At 41.1% G+C, this 19777-nt stretch overlaps 3 protein-coding genes across 5 annotated transcripts in view; 2 read left to right on the plus strand and 1 right to left on the minus strand.

Annotated features, from left to right (window-relative positions):
• shroom1 (shroom family member 1) overlaps nucleotides 1-4265 on the plus strand; it is a 31974-nt gene extending 27709 nt beyond the window's left edge. For all 3 annotated transcript variants that reach the window (XM_039618368.1, XM_039618370.1, XM_039618369.1), the window contains 2 exons: nucleotides 31-303; nucleotides 1711-4265. In XM_039618368.1, the coding sequence (XP_039474302.1) occupies nucleotides 31-303; nucleotides 1711-1965 (528 nt within the window). In that variant the 3' untranslated portion in view covers nucleotides 1966-4265. The remainder of the gene's footprint in view (nucleotides 1-30; nucleotides 304-1710) is intronic.
• A 4733-nt stretch (nucleotides 4266-8998) lies between these two features.
• Nucleotides 8999-11972, minus strand: LOC116309376 (ankyrin repeat domain-containing protein SOWAHB-like). The gene has a single exon (XM_031725964.2). The coding sequence runs from the start codon at nucleotides 11816-11818 to the stop codon at nucleotides 10199-10201; it is 1620 nt and encodes a 539-aa protein (XP_031581824.2). The 5' UTR covers nucleotides 11819-11972; the 3' UTR covers nucleotides 8999-10198.
• Nucleotides 11973-14451: 2479 nt separating this feature from the next.
• The window catches only part of sept8a (septin 8a), a 29725-nt gene continuing 24399 nt past the window's right edge, over nucleotides 14452-19777 (plus strand). Inside the window, exon 1 of the mRNA XM_031725924.2 lies at nucleotides 14452-14739. Coding sequence (XP_031581784.1) covers nucleotides 14710-14739 — 30 coding nt within the window. The 5' untranslated portion in view covers nucleotides 14452-14709. The remainder of the gene's footprint in view (nucleotides 14740-19777) is intronic.

The raw sequence follows: 19777 nt of genomic DNA on the forward strand, positions 1-19777 counted from the left end.
GTCTCAAACTCTTCTCTTTGTTCCTTTCAGCGGTTGTTGGCTTCGTATATCGAGGACCGTCTGCGCTCTTATGAAGAGACACGTGGAGCCCTCCAGGTAGAAGTTCAGGAGAACACAGCCCGCGGGGAAGCGCTACAGGTGCTGGTCCGTGAGCGCTGTCTCCCCGTGGAACTGGAGAGGTACAACCTGTTCATAGGCGACCTGGAGCGGGTGGTCAGTCTGCTGCTGTGCCTGTCTGCTCGGCTGGCCAGGGTACAGAACGCCCTGAGCACCGTGGATGAGAACACTGATGCTGAGGAGAAGGTGGGGAACCAGAAACATTGACTTTGACATGCTGTTTCTGCGTGCCAACTATTGTGAAAATAACGCTGGATAATTAATTTAGTATTTTTAATTAGCGTTACATAATTGTTTACCAGGGATTGTTTTGAAAACTCTCCAAAATTCTCTAAGTTTCTGCAAAGAAAACCCACAATCACTCAATCCTTACGGCATCTGTTTTTGCCTATTTTTTTTGACTCAGATTTGGATTTTCATGAACACATAGCAATCATTCACATTACATAACACATATAATTAAAAACATTAAAAATATTTTAGATCAAATGATCTGATAATGATTTTTTAATGCACTCTCTCAAATACTCCAGCATGTGATCAATGTATTTTGATGCCATTCACGCGCTGATGCTGTTTATGCATAAACACTAATGCATGTGAGTAAAAGCATACTGTCAGCGAGTGCTCCTGGGGGAAATGCTATGTCATGTAAGCTTAAGGATCTCAATATACACTGTGGCTCATTAGGAGCTCCTGGAAAAAAAAGACCATGGCGAGCGAGTGTTAGAAGTGTGCAGCTGCTCCCATGCCCTCAGCTATACTCTTGTTCTGTTTACTTTAGAACAGCAAACACGCCACTTGGGGAAAAGTTGAAGGGCAGCTGTAATGGAGTCAAGGTTTCTCACTTTGTGGAATTTAAAAAATGCTGCTGGGTTTATCTGGGCTTAATTGCCACTTTTCAGCTTATCAAATGTTTGAAGATTAATTTGATGGATCACACTTTGATAGGGGCTTCACTTAAAAGAGTTTTCATGTTGCTAATTTCTTCTCTTAAATAATTTTTTGCGCTCTCTTAATTAATCATTAATCCAGTGGCCACGTCACAGGCGTAACACGAGTTCTGGCTGTGCTTTCTTGCCCTCTGCGAATAACCTGTTTCAGTGTTTCCAGCATAATTTTTTGCATGTTTGCATGGATGCATTAGACCTCCAGATTTTCCCCTGAAAAGGCTCTTTGTTAGCCCTATGCTCTGTAATAGCAGCGCTGAGCATGCTGCATACTGAGGGCTTGTTAGAGGGCTCATTTGTTTTCTCGCTGTTATCAGCAACACTGGTATTTACACTGACTCATCGAAACTCCGGCCCAGTTTCGATGACATTTGTAACTACCCTGCCCTCTGTTGACACAAGGAAACACTGCACCCTCTGTCCTGTAACTGTTTGAAACATAATCGTGCAACTTTCACTCCTCTTTATCTCCTGTCACTTAAAAAAAAAAAAAAAACCCAAAATATGAGACAAAATGTCACATGTTTGTTTTAGGGATTTTTTTTGGTTATCAACATCTGTCTAATAGAGAGAAAATGTAGCCTTTTAACTCTATCACTTAGAATTGATCATTTTTTGCCTGTCTCTCTGCGTTTCCACGCAGCAATCTCTGGACAGTCGCCATCGTCTGCTATGCAAACAGAGGGAGGATGCCAAAGATCTGAAGGATAACTTGGATCGCAGAGAAAACCTCGTCTCCACCTTCCTGTCACGCCAGCTGTCTGCCGAACAGCTACAGGACTACCGGCGCTTCGTCCAGACCAAGGCGTCGCTGCTCATCCGGCAGAAGGACCTGGAGGAAAAGCAGAGGCTGGGAGAGGAGCAGCTGGAGGCCCTTACCAGCAGCCTGGATCTGTGAGGGGGAAGTTTTGGATTTGCTTCGCTTACCTAAAATGAGGATGGCTTCTTCAAAATGAGACATGTAGAGACATGTTGCCTTTGTAGAGGTCCAGCTGGTCTCTGCAACCCTTTGCACTCTGTCATGACTGTTTTGGTCATTGAAAAGAGTTTAGCAGAGCTACAGCAAGACCCACGATGCCCCTCTTCTATCTATTTGTTTATATAGGCAGTGCATGAGGTGAGCTAATGACTGAAGTTCCTTACCTTCCTGCCATCTGCTGAGACTCATAAATGCTCACTGACTCCGCCCACCACTGTTTCCAGGCTTATCCCACTACGGTACATCTTTTACTTTGAACAGGAGTGAACTGTTTTTGTTTGGGGTTTTTCTGTGTGCCTTGATGATAGCTGAAGCTGTGGAGCATTTTCCATTAGAGCTGCTGTGGGGACACTTTTTAGCAATGCAGAAACCCTCCCTTCACTTTTCATTAGTGCTTCAGCCCTGTATCTGCACCTGTGGAAACCTACTATAAGCTTTAAGATTGTATTTGAGCAGCGAGAGGACGCCAGCGAAAGAAAGCAGTCTGAAAGAGAGCGATGTACTGTATCATATCAGTAAAAATGTACAATAGATGTAGAAGATTTAATCTTTTTTAATGTTCTTATTTTTAAATGTGTTTCAAATGAAGGCACTAAAAACCAAAAAAAATAGGTGAATGGAAAAAAGCACTTTGTAAAAAAAAAACCTAAATGCACATTTCTTCAAATCAGATTCAAGATAATTTCAAGTGGAAGCCTTACTCCATCCATTTAAACAATATTTCTTCCTGTTTCAGGTTTGTTTTAAATAGGAATGTTGAAGTGATCTTTTTTAAAAGGTACACGAGCGCATCAATCAGCATGAAAAATTGTGTACAAATGCTTTTCCAGTTAATTTCGTTAAAGCCTTGATGATTTATACTGGAATAGCTCCTCATACGGAGGTGCTAAACCTCTTAAAAGCAGATTACACATAAGCAACAATTATATCACTGAGTACTTTGCTCCCCAATGTCCTTTTGTTGCAGAGCCGATTCTTGATACTTGAAATGCCTTTTGTTTTAAGTTTTTTAATGAGAAAAAATCGCAATCTTCACTTCAGGCGTCTTAGACTGCTTTCCTGTACTCTACCTCCACAAAGTAGCCCCCTCTAGAAACACGTGATGCTTGTTTCATTTTACACACTTCTCTTAAGTTAAAGGCTGTTTCTGAAAGTACAAACACACTTTACCCGCACATCCACTCACCTTTAACTGCACCACTGTTTCCCCATTAAAATCTGTCAGCTAGTTTTCATAGTTTTATTCATTTCTGTTCTCAGAGAACCTTCAGTCCAACACTTTTGAAAGCTGTTTAATGTTGCTGTTCGTCACTGTATATGCTGTGTGTGTGCACATGTGCTTGTGTGTGTGTGTGTGTTGAACAGAAAGACAGAACTCCTTTTGGTATTTGCTGTGTTAACTTTCAGCAAAACTCCTGTGAAGATGATCGAAATGTCATCGTCTCTCAGGAATCTACACCTGCTGGCTAAAAATATATATATATATATCCACACTGTATTGCTTGTGGGTTATGTATGTTATATTTATGTAATAATGACCACAAAGACGCAGTAGCAGTTTCAAAAATTTAAAAAAGTAAATAAAAAGTGATTAACAATAAATCAGTTTCTTAGTAACTGCGTGTCCTTTTACCTTGGATAAATATTTCCATGTTTTTGTGGTAAACAGTTTTTCCACCTTGGCCACCACCCCTGAAACATTTCTCTGGAGATTTATGACTCTGACCGCTTCAGTTTGCTAAACAAACGTATGCTTGTTTTGGCCTTTGTGCTGACGCAAGGCTGGAGTGTTAGAGAGGCTGCATGCCGTTCCGTTCAGCCTGCTGGAATTCCTAAAGAATCCGGCATTTTTGGAGAAACAGAAGACCCTTGGCTGCACGGGGATAAATGTTGGTTTTTGCTACTGTACGTGTGCGCGGTTTCCTGAGTCACTGCTTGTTTCTCTCTTTCAATCACAGCTGTGTTTAGCTGAAGGAAAAGGCGGGTTTAATCCAAAAACTGCAGATTTGTGACACTGATACGAGCAGAATTTGTGTTAAAGCCAAGAGAAGCAAAGACATTTCAGTGAGTCCCGACTGGCAGCAGCAGACATTTGTAAACCCACCTCTTCTGGCATGTCTCGCACCTGTTTTCTGTCAAGAGTTGTTATTTTGTGCCTGTTTGGAGTTCCAAATTCCATCATGTTTGTAATATTGTGAATAAATTAAGCTCACACTCATTCCTCCTTTGTTTGTGTTCCCCTCAATGCAAATAATGGCATATTTGTCTAGGAATACAAAAAGATAGGATTTAAGGTTGGTGCTACCATTGAAGGATTCACTTTGGGAGACCAGTACAGACAGAACATTTGATCTCATTATTTCACAAATGTGAGATCCTGTTTGGGCTTTCAAATCAGAGCTCGCCTCTGCCCTCTACAGGCAGATCAACACATTGTTTCTGAAAGTCCAAATTTTCCTGGCAGAGAACTTCCTGTGAGCTTGTTTTGTTCTTAATCTGCATTTTTTAAATTAAAAAATAATATTGTGGAGATAATACATACATCATCTATGTATGTAAACTAAATATTTTTTAAAAGAAATTTATTATTCTTTTAATGTGGACTACACTCACTTGACACTTTATTTGTTGCTAGTAGCAGGTTGGCCCCCTGTTGCCTTTCAGAACTGCTTTCATTCTTCATGGAATAATTTCAGCATGGTCAGCTATAATACTGTGCCAGAATGTCCCCCACACCTTTAAACCACCACTAGCAGCCTGAACCTTTGATACAAGGCAGGATTTATTCATGCTTTTATGGCCTTTACACCAGCTTCTGATTACACTATCTGAATGAAATTGATGCTCATCGGACCACGTGGCATTTTTCCAGTGAGGCTGTGGGATTTGAAGCCTCAGTGTTTGTTTTTAGCTGATAACAGTGGCAACTGGTGTGACCTTCTGCTATAATGCAGTTGCTTCAAGGCTGGACATACTGTGCATTCAGAGATGCTCTTCTGCATAACTGCCTTCCTATCAGCTCGAAGGCCATTCTCTAAACTATGGCATCAACAAGATATTTTCACCCAGGGAACGAAAATATCCAGTGCTGCTTGCTGGGTATTTTCTGTCAAATCACCTAAATCACTTATATCACCTTTCTTCGTCATTCTGATGCTCAGTTTGAACTTCAGCAGGTCTGCTTGATCATGTCTAAATGCACCGAGGTCGTGTCGTGTATCATACTTTGATTCGTGTTAATAAACAGATATAAGGTAAACCAAATGACATGAAAGTCTGGACCAAAATCAATAGGACGATTAACACGAATAAAATCCTATTTAACTGATGGAAAAAAGACTGTGTGGTCTCAAAGTAACACTAACTGATGCTGTCTTCCGCCTCTCGTGTCTTTCAGGCCTCGCTGCTCCCATTTGTTTAGTCAGTGGGATGCCTTCGAGGATGTCAGCACATGCTTATTAAGAGACACAAAATGAAATGAGCAAAGAAATGGTTGGTTTTGTTTTGGAAAGTGGCAGAGAAATCCCCAGGTGGACGAGAAGAGACGCCACGCAGCACTCGGAGTACTTTGCAAATTAAAAAAAACTAAACAAAACAGATTCCCAGAGAAGCAGCGGTGTCATACAACACAACTCTGAGCATCCTAAACAAGCGAGATCTTGTTTCCAAGACACTGATTGCATGGCAATTTGGTTTAGCATCATTACAAAGACAGTATAAAGATATACTCCAGACAGCAAACGGGAGGATATAGCATGGTGAAACACAGCAGCAGCAGCAGTTCTGTCACAGCGCCAGATAATGAAGAGCTTTGTTGCTGATAATCACCAACTGTATCCACAGCAATGTGGGGAAACAGAAAACTCAAGCATATATTCCACAACCCCCCCTTTATGTAACCAAATAACTGTGTTAAAATGACCAGAAGACACAGTGCCTGCAGGAGGTCAGGAGGATTGTTTATCAAAGTGGGTGACTCAGTGATGTCTCTGCCAGGAGCTCAGATTAGTGGTTTTAAAGCTCACTTTTCAACCTGAACTCTGAACCCTCTGCCCTCAGGAATGTCAGCACACCTTGTGTTGGCCTCCACCTCCTGGCAGTCATTACTCACCTCGGTTATGAAAACTAACAAAGGCTTGGTCTCAGTCTAACTAGGTGGCGGTAAAATGGTATATGGCTATAATTTATTGCCAATATATATTCCTGCTGAACAATGTACAACATGAATGCCAGGCCTTTCTCAATATACTCAGTATCCACTTTATTAGGTACACCTGGTCTGCCATAAATGCTTTAATGATATCTATAAATACATTTCGTTGACACAGTCACAGAGCTGTTCATTCATTTATATGTTTTAGCATTGAGGTCAGTATTACTGAACTGCTGTCTACAGAGCACCTTACAGACAGCTCTCATCATAATGTTACATAACTATGATTTTACCCAGATTTACACATTTCCAACAATGCAATGAAAAAAAGTCAAACATTATGGGCCATAATAAATATGGCAAGACTGCCATGGTGCACTGCCTTACATTGTTAGGAGTCATTACATAATGTAGAGAAATAAATGTGGACTTCATGAGACTAAGGGGGGTGTTGGCAGGTGTAATTTGTGTTGTTTTATTAAATTTACTGCTAAAATTACAGACATTAGAAATATGGTGTGCAATAACCTTTGCAATACACCTACTAGAACCAGGCTGGACCCCTATTTGCCTCCAGAGCTGCCTTAGTCTCCATGGCACAGATTCAACAAGGTGCTGGAAACATTGCTCACAGATTTTGGTCTATGTTGACACAATAGCATCACACACTTACTGCAGATTTAACAGCTGCACATCTATGATGTTAATTTCCTGTTCTGCCACACCTCACAGGTGCTCTGTTGGATTGAAATCTAGTGACTGAACACCAGTACAGTCAACTCATTGTCATGTTCAACAAACCACTTTGAGATAATTTGAATTTTTTGAGATGGTGCACTCTCCTGCTGGAAGCGCCTACCAGAAGGTGGGTCCCCAACCGGTCACAGCTGATGGCCAGCCCTCCCTGAGCCTGGTTCTACTGGAGGTTTCTTCCTGTTAAAAGTTTGTTTTTCCTTCCCACTGTGCAATAAGCAGGAAACTGAGAACTGCAAAATGCAAAACTGCCTGTTTCTATTTAATAACACATTAATAACATATTTAAGGTAACTTAGAGAAATGCGGTAGTTTCTAAGAGGCCCAAAGTGTGCCAAGAAAATATCTCCTACACCATTACATCACCACAGGCAGGATGGATCCATGCTTTCATGCTGTTTATACCAATCTTATTATCCAGTTTTGGCGAGCCCAGACACTGTAGCTTCAGTTTCCTGTTCTTATCTGAGAGGAGTGTCACACAGCGTGGCCTTCTGCTTTGATGTTTGACATGTCGTGCTTTCAGAGACGCTCTCCTGCATTCTTTGGTTCTAAAGAGTGATCATTGCAGTTACCGTTTCCTTCTCATCAGCTCCTTCTCATCAGCCATTCTTCTCTGACCTCTGGCATCAGCGAGAACGTGTTGGATATTTTCACCCAGAGAACTGCTGCTCACTGGATGTGTTCTCTTTTGCAGACCATTCCCATTCTCTCTAGAGATGGTAGTGTGGCAAAAATACCTGAAGATCAGGAGCTTTTGAAATACTTGAAATAGCCATGCATCAACAATCATGCTCTGTTCAAAGTCACTCACATAAATCACCTTTCTTCTCCATTCTGATGCTCCGTTTGAACCTTGGCAGGTCCTCTTGAACCGTGTCTACATGCCTAAAAACACTGAGTTGCAGCCAAATGATTGGCTAATTAGACATTTGTGTTAATGTTTGTTTACTTTTCAAAACATGTAAAAAGTTAACAAGCATTTGAACAGTACCTAATGAAGTGGCCAGTGATTGTGAGTACCAAACTATTCCTTTATGAATTTGCTGTCAGATAGTGTTTTTTTCCTTTATGGTTTGGTACAGTAGTGCACTTTTAGGCTTGTAGCAGTATAACTAGGACAAAATTTAATTATGCATTGCTCTGATTGCTCTCTATGGTACAGTTTAATCCTTAAACACTCATATGTTTATGTGCATTAACAGTTTGACATCAGCTCTATGTGCTGACTCCCCTAGCTCTCTGAACCCGTGTTGGCTTTCCTCCCCACAGCAGCCACAGAAAAGAACATTTGCTTAATAAAGCCCAGAGGCTCTGAGATGAAACATCATCTTGACGTACAAACAATGTACGCTTCTGGGAAAGTGACATAACGAGACACGCAAGAAGCAGAGGGAGACGAGTCAAGGGCAGGCGAACAGCGGGATAGTGAGCTGGCCTACTATTTCTAAATGTTGCTATTTCTTCCCACTCTCTCCTGCCTCTCGTTTACCTCCAGTTAGCAGCACACACAGAGTTAAGTGTATGTAAAGCTCGTTCTGATCTTTCAGCCACGCACATTCAATGCCAGATGCTTACTTGGCTTAATCACAGCTGTCTCAACAAGTCAGGAGATGTAGCCAAGCCTGGAGAATTACTTGGCAAATACAGGGACATTAATGATTTATGGAGCACCTGTGCAGCCTTAATGAATGATACAGGTTGTACCCCCCCTCCCCATTATATTGTAGTAAATTTGATTATGTTACAGTGAAATCCAGAGTCCGCTTCCTTCAGGGGCCTTTCTTAATGCTTCACAGCCTTTAATAATTAATCTATTATAAAGTGAAGCAGTGAATAGGTTAGTCTTCTAAACCTGCCCTCAGATGCACAAATATTTAAGTCCCTTCTTTCCAAAACAATTATATTTTCTCTACTGGAAGTTTAATTCCCCTATAAATTAACACCTCCTCTTTTTTTCTGTTTGTGCATGCCTGCTTTGTGAGATCACTGCACTGCATTCATTTCTTACTCACAAATGAAAACACAGAGCAAGTCAAGTCTTGATCTCAGTAAATGAGTAACAGAATGTCTTTATTCTGCATTCACTTCCTGTCAGTATGTACGCTTTAGTTTGAAATCAAAACCAGAATAAGAACGGGTACTTTGACAAAAACAAAAAAAGATCAACCAGATTGAAGTCTGTGGTTAAAAGAAAAACAGCCCGTTCAACATCACAGTGGAAGAGAATTCATGGCACGACTTACCGGCCATGGAAGCTTGATTACATACACGGACACCTTAATTTTTTTAATGGCATGAACTGGGATACTGGACTGAACCCCTACATTTATTTTTGTTTAGTTTAGTTAATTCTGGCTATAGTATTCATATAAAAAACATAAACAGAAGAAAAAACAGGAAAAGTGTAGGTACCATCCTAACACTCCATGTGTGATATATAAACACAATATGAAATAATCTTAAATTTTACATACTATATACATAATATACCTGAACAGTTGTATGTATTAGTTAAACACTTATTGAGACCTACTCCTTTTTTACAAAAAAAAGAGGGTTATTCTCACCTTAAACAACAAAAATGAAGACAAAGCTTCATAAGAACACATTGAAAGAACTCAATCACTGAGAGGAACATTTCCTATATTCATTCAGTTTGTTTTTTGTCAGCTGGTCTGTGAAGTTATGTACTGATGTAATATTTTTTTCCACTTTGTCTGTACAATTGTTCCACACGCTAACTCCTGTGACTGTAATGCTGTGATATTATACATTAGTCCTCATTAGCGGTTTGCTGAACACGCGGATTCCTCTCAGGTGATGATGCTTTGGTCTTAATTGAAATGACTCAGTAGAAAATTCTCTGTACATCTTTAAAGCTCAGTTCAAGTGAAAACAGACAGGCTAAAGGGGCCACACCCACAAAAGCCCACACATGTGTGAGTAATACGGCGACTCACAGGAGCCACCATTGTCTGACATTCACCTCATGCAGGTAACGTCACACACAGTGTCTGCTGACTCAGTTGTGAACAAACCTCGAGGTTTTTTAAATCTTTTCTCTTTGATCTTAACCACTTAAATTGTGTTTCTATAGAATCCCTCCACATGTTTTTTGTATCATTATCTCCAGTAATAACTGCAGAAAGTAGGCTAAAAATAAAAAATCCGTTATTAAAGAGAGCATTAAACAAATCCTTTGAAGGTCATTGGTGTGTTTTCAGTCAGGGAAGAGCTTTGCCTTCACATAAAAACATCTGACATGAGCCTGTGCCTGAAGCCGGCGCCGCTGTCTTCTCCTTCTTCGCTGGGGTCGCCGTTCAGGGAGTACAGCCCCGGCCGCTGCTTGTGCTTCTTCTTGTGGCCTGTCACGTTTGGTTGAAAGAGGCGGCTTATTGAATGCAGGCCCTTGGAGCGATCCGGGAACAAATCCAGCTCCTCTTTCTCATACAGGGCCCTATCCTGTGCCGGCTGGGGTTTGGGCTTACAAAGCATCTCTCTCACAGACTCAGAAATGTCTTTGCTGAGATAGTGGTAGGCCTTCTTGCCATAGTTGTCCCTGATGCTTATGTTGGCTTCGTACTCCTTCACCAGTATGCCAATGATATAGTGGTTGTCATGCAATGCAGCAATGTGCAAAGGAGTGTATCCCCCATGTGTTTTTGCATTGATGTCAATGTGAACCCCTCCTTGCCTGGCTGTTTCGATAATCTTCACAAGCATGTCGCTTTCCCCGGTTTTGGCTGCCCAGTGCAGAGCAGTGAACCCTGACATGAAGTCCTTCTTCTCGGCCAGCTGGTTGTCTCTGAGCAGCAGGCCGTAAACCTGGGTCCAGTGGCCGGCGGCGCAATTGACAAGCCACTGATGCTCTGAGTGCTCCAGGGGAACCACAGAGGGAATCCTGGTGTCTTTGTGCTCCTCTGATGCCTTGGTGCTCTTCGCTGCCCTCCTTAGCTGGGGTGAGCTGGTGCTGCCGCCCCTCTCCGCCGAAGGCATCCTTCTTTTGTCCCTGAAAGCATTCGTTTTTGGGTGTTCTTCGGGTTCATCTGGGTCAGGCGTAAGTTTGTTTCTCTTGTCCCTGAAAGCATCCGTTTTTGGGTGTTTTTCGGGTTCATCTGGGTCAGGCGTAAGTTTGTTTCTCTTGTCCCTGAAAGCATCCGTTTTTGGGTATTCTTCGGGTTCATCTGGGTCAGGCGTAAGTTTGTTTCTCTTGTCCCTGAAAGCATCCGTTTTTGGGTGTTCTTTGGGTTCATCTGGGTCAGGCTTAAGTTTGTGGATCTCCACTTTAGTTGCGCTGGGGGGCATCCTCAGAGGCAAGGCATATGGCTTGCTCTTTACAGGCGCATTTGAGCAGTTAATTCCCTTTCTATCCTGCTGCTGGACATCAACATTCAGTGACCTTTTAAGTCGTACACTTGCAAATTTACTCCTTTGCAGTGCCATCTGTATGGGAGAAAGCAGTTCTGTGGGATGGTCACTACTTTCACTTGCCTCTTCCTGATCAGGTTCAGTAACAGCTGATTGTACACCTCCCTGATCCTCAGAGCTTCCAGCCTGCGCAGGTGGGCGCTGCTGCTCACCTGTCAGCGGGATCTTTTCATTTTCAGGCTTTTCCACATGGATCTTTGGACTTTCCAACAAATGCTGATAGGTTTTCCGCAAGACAACATAGCGTTCGCCGTCGATTTCTTTCACAAACGCTACATTGTTGACAAAAGTCTTGAAAATCTCCCTATTACGTTCTCTTTCTTCGGAATCCGCGGTGTCCACCGACCCTCTGAACTTATCAACCAGGTCGGATTTCTTCACTCTTCCACCCTCCGCTACCAGCAAAGACAGGATGGATTCTTGTGTCAAAATCATTATTAAAGCTGTGAAAGAAAAAAGCGAAAGCTCCAAAAGCTCCTTACAGCTGCGCGGTGTGTTACACCTTTATCCGTGTGACGGCACAGACCGCTTTACCTGGACGCTCGCTCTCCTCCCCACACCTGGAGGAGGCTCTTTCCGGGGAAAGTGAGGACGTGGACAATTTGAATAATGTATGTACATATTTTACTATGAACAAAGTAGTTCAACATTCTTATTGTTGATTTAACATTCGGTAAATCAACAATATAGACCTCAGTAAAATAAAACAAAAAGCATACTTAAAGCACACATACATAAATGATAAGGAGAAAATATTTGGCAATTAGGCTAAAAAATATTGGATTAGGCTCACATGAGGTGTTGAAATGTAGGTACTGTACTCAAAAACACGAAATGTTTGTAATAAGGATTATACTTTATATTCAAGGGTTATACTTCAACACTGAGACATTGAAAATATTACACTTTAAATAATATTAATCATAATAATGATAATAAAGTAAAAAAAATAATAATAATAATAATAATAATAATAATAATAATAATAATATACAAACTAATGCAGCCACATTAAAAAAAGTAATTTTCCCCTTTTCAAGAAAAGCAAACAAACAAAATAAGTTGTTGTAAACAATGGTGACAATGGAATTTAAAGATTAAAATAATAAATAAATAAATTAATAAATCATTGTGGTTACAATCTAATTACATATATTTTATAATGAAATGTGGGCTCATTATTTCTTTTTTGTATTTTGAAAATGTCATACAGGTTATATAATCTGTTACCATCACTGACTGTAAATAAAAGATGGACATAGCAACCGTGACCTCACCCATCTGATTGGAATCATCATTGTTGTGGCTGTGGCTGTTGTGGCCATCCTATCCTATCTTGTTGACTGCATCGGGCTAATAAATTGCTGCAATTTTACACCACAAAACTGAACCAAAGACTTCTTTGATTGTCTGTACCTTGCAGCGAGCCGTAGTATTTGTCAGATAATTTCATTAAAATTTGTAAAAGGCACCACCACATACGATTTGATATCGCCAGGTTAGTTTTGTTCCTATATATCTTATATCTTCATCATAATGTTGTTCTAGAATAAACATTACAACTGGTCAGTCATGTTGTGTGAACATTCAGTTAGCACTAACCAAGAAGTTAACTAAATCTATGAAAAACTATCCCAAGCAAACCAGGATGAGGAACCTAAATTTGGCTAACAGCAAACCTAACTTTATTATTTAATTGCATTAATTATTAAGGAAAACACTTGAAATGCTTAACATTTGTTTCAGAAGGGATTTTTATATAAACAAAGGGATTTTTTTTGTCGTTTCTCATCACAGTCGTCAAGCTATGACATCACATCAGCATTGTGGACCAACATTATTATAATGATCCAGGAACACCACCAACATGGTCATACAACACATCACTATCACGGCAGACTGTCCCTGTCAATCAGACAGCCACACACCTAACTCCAGTATCCACGTGGATGAGTTATGCATCTCCCCAATGAAGGGGGGCACTATCCATAGAGGCCAAAAGCATTTTTGTACCAGCCTTTTAAAATGCTGCTTAGTCACTTTAACTTCTTTTAATTCTTCCAGTATGCGCTCTTGAGATCCCCAAAGACACCGTGCAACTCTTTCTATTTCTCCTGATAAAGTTGGGCACTTTAACATGAACATTGTAATTAATACAGACTTACTCATCGAGCGAGCTACAAGTGGCCACTGGAAGAACTGCAGTTTGTGGCATGTGTGAGCTTGACTTTTGCGTACTGGAGGTTTGCCACTTAGTTCTTTGGAAATCCTAATTATTGCAACGGTATTTTACAACTTAACCACTGCTCTTACTCGTGATAGTAATACCATTCATTTATCTGGAACAAAGCCAATTTGATATACACACATGAGCACACATACAAGATACATATTCTATTTTTTGCGTGACAGACAACACAGAAAAATATTGAAAATTGAGACATCACATCACGTGACGGATTGCTCCAACTCTCTGATTGGCTGATCTGCATTCTAGTAAACTCAATCTCTGATCTAATTAGCTTAATTTAAATATGAATGCCATGTTTTGACTGGCATCCAAATGATTAGGTATTTTTTTTAATGATATCCACCTCTGACTGACACATATTTCTGCTGCTCGCTCCTGTCCTGGCTTGCAGAATGTGCAACATGACATTCCTGCAGCGATTGAGAAAGCTGGCCATATTGAAAACGTATATGTCACAACCAAAGATGTCAACTATGCTTGGGATAGTTCACGCTCGACTTTAACTTAGGTATAAATATTTATTCTTACATCGCCTGGAAACTCTTTAGTGCTTAATACAAACTACATAGCAACCATCTTTTGTAGTTCACTTTGATAATCAATATAATGAAAAGCTACTTAAAATAGCTTTCTTTATCTGAAAATAGCCAAAATGTATAAAAATGTGGAATGTGCGTACGCATGCGCAAAGAGTGCTCCATCAAACAGCCGTTAAGTACTGTAATAACCGACTCTCTCACCCTTTCGCTTATATATAAATTAGTTTATAAAAAATAAAAATAACTGTTGTTCTTTTACACTAGTACCGTTTTCTGTCTGAAGCTTAAAAGCGAATGAAAAACTGTAGCGTGTCTGAGCGAAGCAGAACCGAAGTAGCAGGGAGTCCTCTCGTCGCCTAGCTTAGCGCCCTCCCTGCCCAGTTCAGCTGCTCCTCTCCGCCTTGTGTCCCTCTCTTCCTATCACTGTCAGCTCGGCTCAGTCAGTAGTTTAGCAGGCTAGTACGGAGACACAAGGGCTGCTCCCTTTCGCCTCTGCTCGGTCTGCTTCAGCACACCAACACCATACATTCCGCACCATGGCTGCCACGGACGTTGACGTGTTTTCGGTAAGCAAATGCTATCCGGAGCTCCTTGTTTTTTTTCCTCTCTGTTTTCTAGGAGCAGTAAACATTGCAAGTGCAGCTACGGGCACACTTGGCTGTGATTAGTAAAAGTGTGTGTTAGCTGCTGTGTATGTGTGGGTATGTATGTAGCTAAGCCTCCCCCGCTTTTGGAGCCTGGATTGTGGGCTCAGGCGAGATGGTGGGAGTGATTTCGGTGATGGTGACTGTGTTTTTCCCAGTTAGGGCAAATTAAGTACGCTACAGTAGCTGACTATTTTTTAATGTCGTGCCGTGTAATGCATTTTTTTCTCTTCGGTTGCGTTTACACGCGTGGACGCGTTGCTGAATATATGGGTGTAGCGTATGGCATCATTAAACTATTTACTGTTGAGATTATTAGAAAATTAAGGAAACACTGCATGGCGGTTGCAATGTTTATCACAGTAAGGCATGTACACTGGCTAGCCAGTGGATAAAATTACTACTTGAAGACTCCTTTAGGTGTATTAATCGCAGTGATGAGTAATAAATACACTTGTGTTTTTCTTCCTTAGACTCAAAATGTTATGTTTAAAGCCATGGGTATGTCAGTTCATGACACTGCTTTGTACAGTGGCACAGTAGCAGGCTGGGCAGAGTAGTATCAGTTGAGGGTGGAATGCATCCTGGATTACATCCATAGTAACATGCCATGTTGTCATTCAGGTGTGACTCTGTAGGTACAGTGAAGTGGCGCAAAACATATCTGTAAATTCACACAAAGTCACACGACAAAGAATGGGTGAGTGTATGAATGATGTTAGTAATAATGGTGATGATGATGTTGTAGTAAAGTGGCAAATGAATGGGAGAAGGTGATTAACTTTTTTGGCAGATGCCTGAAAAGATCTCTGTGTTAGGCTGTAAGCAGAGCTGACTTGCAGGGATAAAGAGATTAAGGACACACTCCCGGCCACTCCTACCACTTATTGATGCAACACATGTCTGCGAAGAAAAGGAGAGGATCCAGAAATAAAGAGAGGATATTGCACTCCTCGCATTTCTTAAATTAGGAAGGTATCCAGGAATGGGGGCTCAGAGCCCAGTGGAAGTTTCCAAAATGTCTCTTTTGGAATACGAAATTTAGAGGATTGATTAATGAGAAAAATGCTGAGAATGCAGCGAAACAGGCCGGTGTTGGCAGCAACGCAGCTGTCTAACATCCTGAACTAAGTGAGACCACATTGAACAAACTGACCTGCTGGCCTGGCAGTTTGTGTAAAGAGAGTACTGTTTAATTACACACAGCTATTGATAGAGATGTGTGCTTTGTTGGATTGTTTTTCCACGTCAGCCCCATCCAGTGGAGCCTGTAGCGCTGGGATAACTTTCTAGGCCGGATCCACATGAAGTGATCAATACAAGCCAACTGCCTAACAATGTGTGTTGTTCTCGATTATTGATTGCATTAGAGTGTGTAGCATAAAAATAATGATGTTCATTTTAATTTGGATCCAATAAAAAAAAAAAAAGGCCTGAGCGTATGCGGCAAGTACAGTGTTTACTGACCCTGAAGAGTATTGTCTCTCCCGTGAGGACTGCATGCGTGAAATGAAATTAGCTCCATAAAGTGCTTAAAGCCAAGAGATGTGGAGTAAGGACTCAAGCAGGCAAGCAGGCAGGCCCTTGCTCTTTTAAAAGCTTATTTAACTTGTGCTTACAATGTCTCTATACAGCTGGTGCTCTAGTTGCACATGCATTTGTTAATGAAACACATCCTGGAACAAGAAGGAACACGCCTGTATCACGTTGTTTAGGTCAAAGTGTGGATCAAGTTTACCGCCATCAGCGTTGTAAGCTGTATATAGAACTTGTGGGGCTTAAACGGCCTTCAGGCAAGCTTGTCAAACCTGGTAAATTGGATGAATCATGACATCCAAGCTGCAGCCTCAGCTGTGATGAGTCAATATCTGTCTCCCAATTCTTTATATACTGAGGTTAAAATTGCAAAATAATGTCAGCACAGGCTGAATGAGGATTGCCATGTATGTAGCTCAGTTATTTTCTTGGTTATCAGTGAAATGTAACAAAGTGTGGTCCACAATGACCAGTTGAACTGGATAGACTGGCGGCTAGACATGCTCCCATACCTACAGCTCATCTGATATACGAGACTGTACGCTGATATGTCTGGATGTAGAAAAAGATTCTCCGGCTGAGTTGTGCACCCTGCAGCACATGCAGCAGGGTACACACCGCAGCTGAGCAGACAGCATGGATATGAGCAGTGTGTTCATGTTGAGATGCTAATGGGTTAGTAAACCACAATGCTGCAAAGTTATTTTCCCTTTCTAGTGTAACTCGCATATTGTATTTGAGTAGCAGTTTAAACATTTGCAGAACAAGCGAAAGATCCCAAGTTCCATCCCAGGAGGAAACGCAAATGCCTTTGGGCTTGTGTCAGTAAGGATGTCCGGTGTAAAAACTCTGCCAAATTAAACGTGCGGAGCTACCCGCTGTGGTGATCCCTTGTGAATAGAGGAGCAGCCAAAAGTAGCTGTTGCATTTATACGTTATGATGTCCAGTACATCAATATTGTGATATTTATTCCTTAAAAGTTCGAATTGGCATCAGCTCCAAGCATCAGAGAGCCCTGATTTAGAGGTCTTATTTCCTTCACATGCAGTATCAGTTTTTTCCTCTTGTGAGAAATGTTTGTAGATCATGTTTTCTAAATCAAATTTTTGTTCTTCTCTATGGAATTTGGTCCAGATTTATATTTGTGTTCTTTAAAATTAAGTCAACCATCAGCTCATTAACCTAGAACTAATTTGGCCAGTGTTGGCAGAGTGGACGGTAAAACAGAAGGTAGGGTCTCTCCAGTTTCATCAGTAAATACCAATAAGAAAGGCAGGAAAAGAGAAAACTGCGTTAAGGTAGATTCTTAAGTCAAAATCATATTTACGCATGGACTGTGCAGTCAGTTGCTCCTTTTCCTTTTAGATGACTAGCCAAAACAAGCTCTTACTTCATTCAAAATTAGCACACAAAGCAAATTACATATTTTACGTCCTGGAGTTTTTCTTCCCTGGGATCCACATTTTTGAATTAAATCAACTTTGAAGTATCAACCAGAAGTATTCAACAATGTGTTTGCTAGTTAGTATAAGATCTTAAAACAAGAAGGCATATATTGTACTTAGCATGCATGGGTGAGAGTAAAGCTAATCCAATCTATGCCATTTTTACCTCTGACCTACAAAACTTTGCCTTTGTGGCTGATAGGATAAGTTAAAAAAAACATACTTTCTTCTTTTCTAATGGTAACGAACCCCCATAAAGATAAGTATGCTGTGCATCTGTCTCGTAAAATGGTTCCTGTCTCAACTTCCCATCTGTCACTCCTTTTTTTTTTTTTCCCTTTTGTCTTTCCTGTTGGGCATGGATGAGTGGTGAGGCTCAGTAGTAATGTAGGCATGTTCATGAGCGTGGGGCAGGTTATAATAACATAAAAGACATAAGGAGGCACACGTCATTCAAATCTCAACCGTCAACATTTTTACCATTACAACATCGCTGCCAGCACGGGCAGCTGTTGAGAACCGGTGGAGCAGTACACGGGAGCAAAAATCTGTAGGTGTGGTTGGACCTGACAGTAACGCAAAAACACCTCACTCAGCATTTCATGCTTGTTGACGTGGAATAAGATGCAAAAATATTTGTAACGTAATTTATAAAGTGCGTTATTGATTTCAAAAGTGTGACATGTTAGTACTGTGTACTGGAGAGGCAGTTTGAAAGAAGTAGAGTTACACTTTCATGAACTTACACGGCTCTCATTGGACAGGAAACGCCAGTCAGCAGCCACTTCAGCTAAAGAGTGATAAATGTATGCGTGTGTGGGTTTGTCACTGAGGCTGTCCTGTGGTCTCCTCCCTTCACAGATGCTAAGTCAAATCGAGCCCAAAGTGTGACAAGAAGCCCCCAAAATGTCATTTGCGCTTTCATTACCTGCAAAAGCTTAATACAGTATATACAGTTTGAATCACAGTAAAAGTCATTTCATTTCATGCCACATTCAAGTGGATGAATTCCATCTTTGCTAACAGACAAACTATATCTAAACAAATTTTACACCAAGGTGTTAAAGTAGTAGTAGTAACACACAAACATGAGCTGCAGCTGTGTGTTTGTGTGTGTCTCAGTCTGTGTGGTTGCTGCTGTCTGTCAGGTGGAGGTTCACTGAGGCAGACACCAGTCAGCCGGGGATGTAGACCAGAAGGCTGGAAGACAGCTGAAAAGAGGGGAAAAGAAGATGGCTAGAGAGGGAGGGGCCAACTGATGGCCGGTGACCGAGTGTTTCTGTGGACTGATGGGCACATGAAACCGAGCTTGGTTTTTGCCTGAGTTTATATCAGGTCAGATCCGAATCACATATTTATTAGAATGTTTGAAAAAATGATCTCACGGCTTGCTTGGTTAGAGCCCAGAAATTCACTGAATATCTACAGCTTTGTAGCACTGAGTTGCATTTTTAAAGACTGATGGTGTCAGGGGAAAGGACTAGCTTGGATAAGAGCGGCAGACGAGCAGTATTTTGGTCCCTGATTAAGTGATCCCGTGCAGAGGTTCATTATTTTATAGCTTAAACAATCATAACTAAACATGTGGCAGAATATACAATGAAAATGGTTACACAGAATTTAGGGTTGCAGTGCAGGATACACATACTACAGAACAAACTGAGATTAGAGCTTTTCTTTTAGTTTTTGCACAGGTTTTATTTAAAAAAACATATCACAACTCTTTTTGGGTGACCCAGTAGACCATGCAGATGTGACGGTGAGGACCTTGAAACTGATTACCTTTAATTACCTTTACTTGTGCCAGTCTTTTTGTTTCACATCGGATTTTCATCTGCAACGATAATAAAAGGCTTTAGTAACTCGGCTAGCTTCAAGCGAGCAGCATTGTGACCTAGCCCATATTGTTTGTGGCTCATTTCACTTGGAGCCACCTGGGGCCTCTTCTGTGCAACCATTTCCTGGTGGCCTGGGAACT

Source organism: Oreochromis aureus, linkage group 10 (assembly GCF_013358895.1).
Source record: "Oreochromis aureus strain Israel breed Guangdong linkage group 10, ZZ_aureus, whole genome shotgun sequence".
Taxonomy (NCBI): domain Eukaryota; kingdom Metazoa; phylum Chordata; class Actinopteri; order Cichliformes; family Cichlidae; genus Oreochromis; species Oreochromis aureus.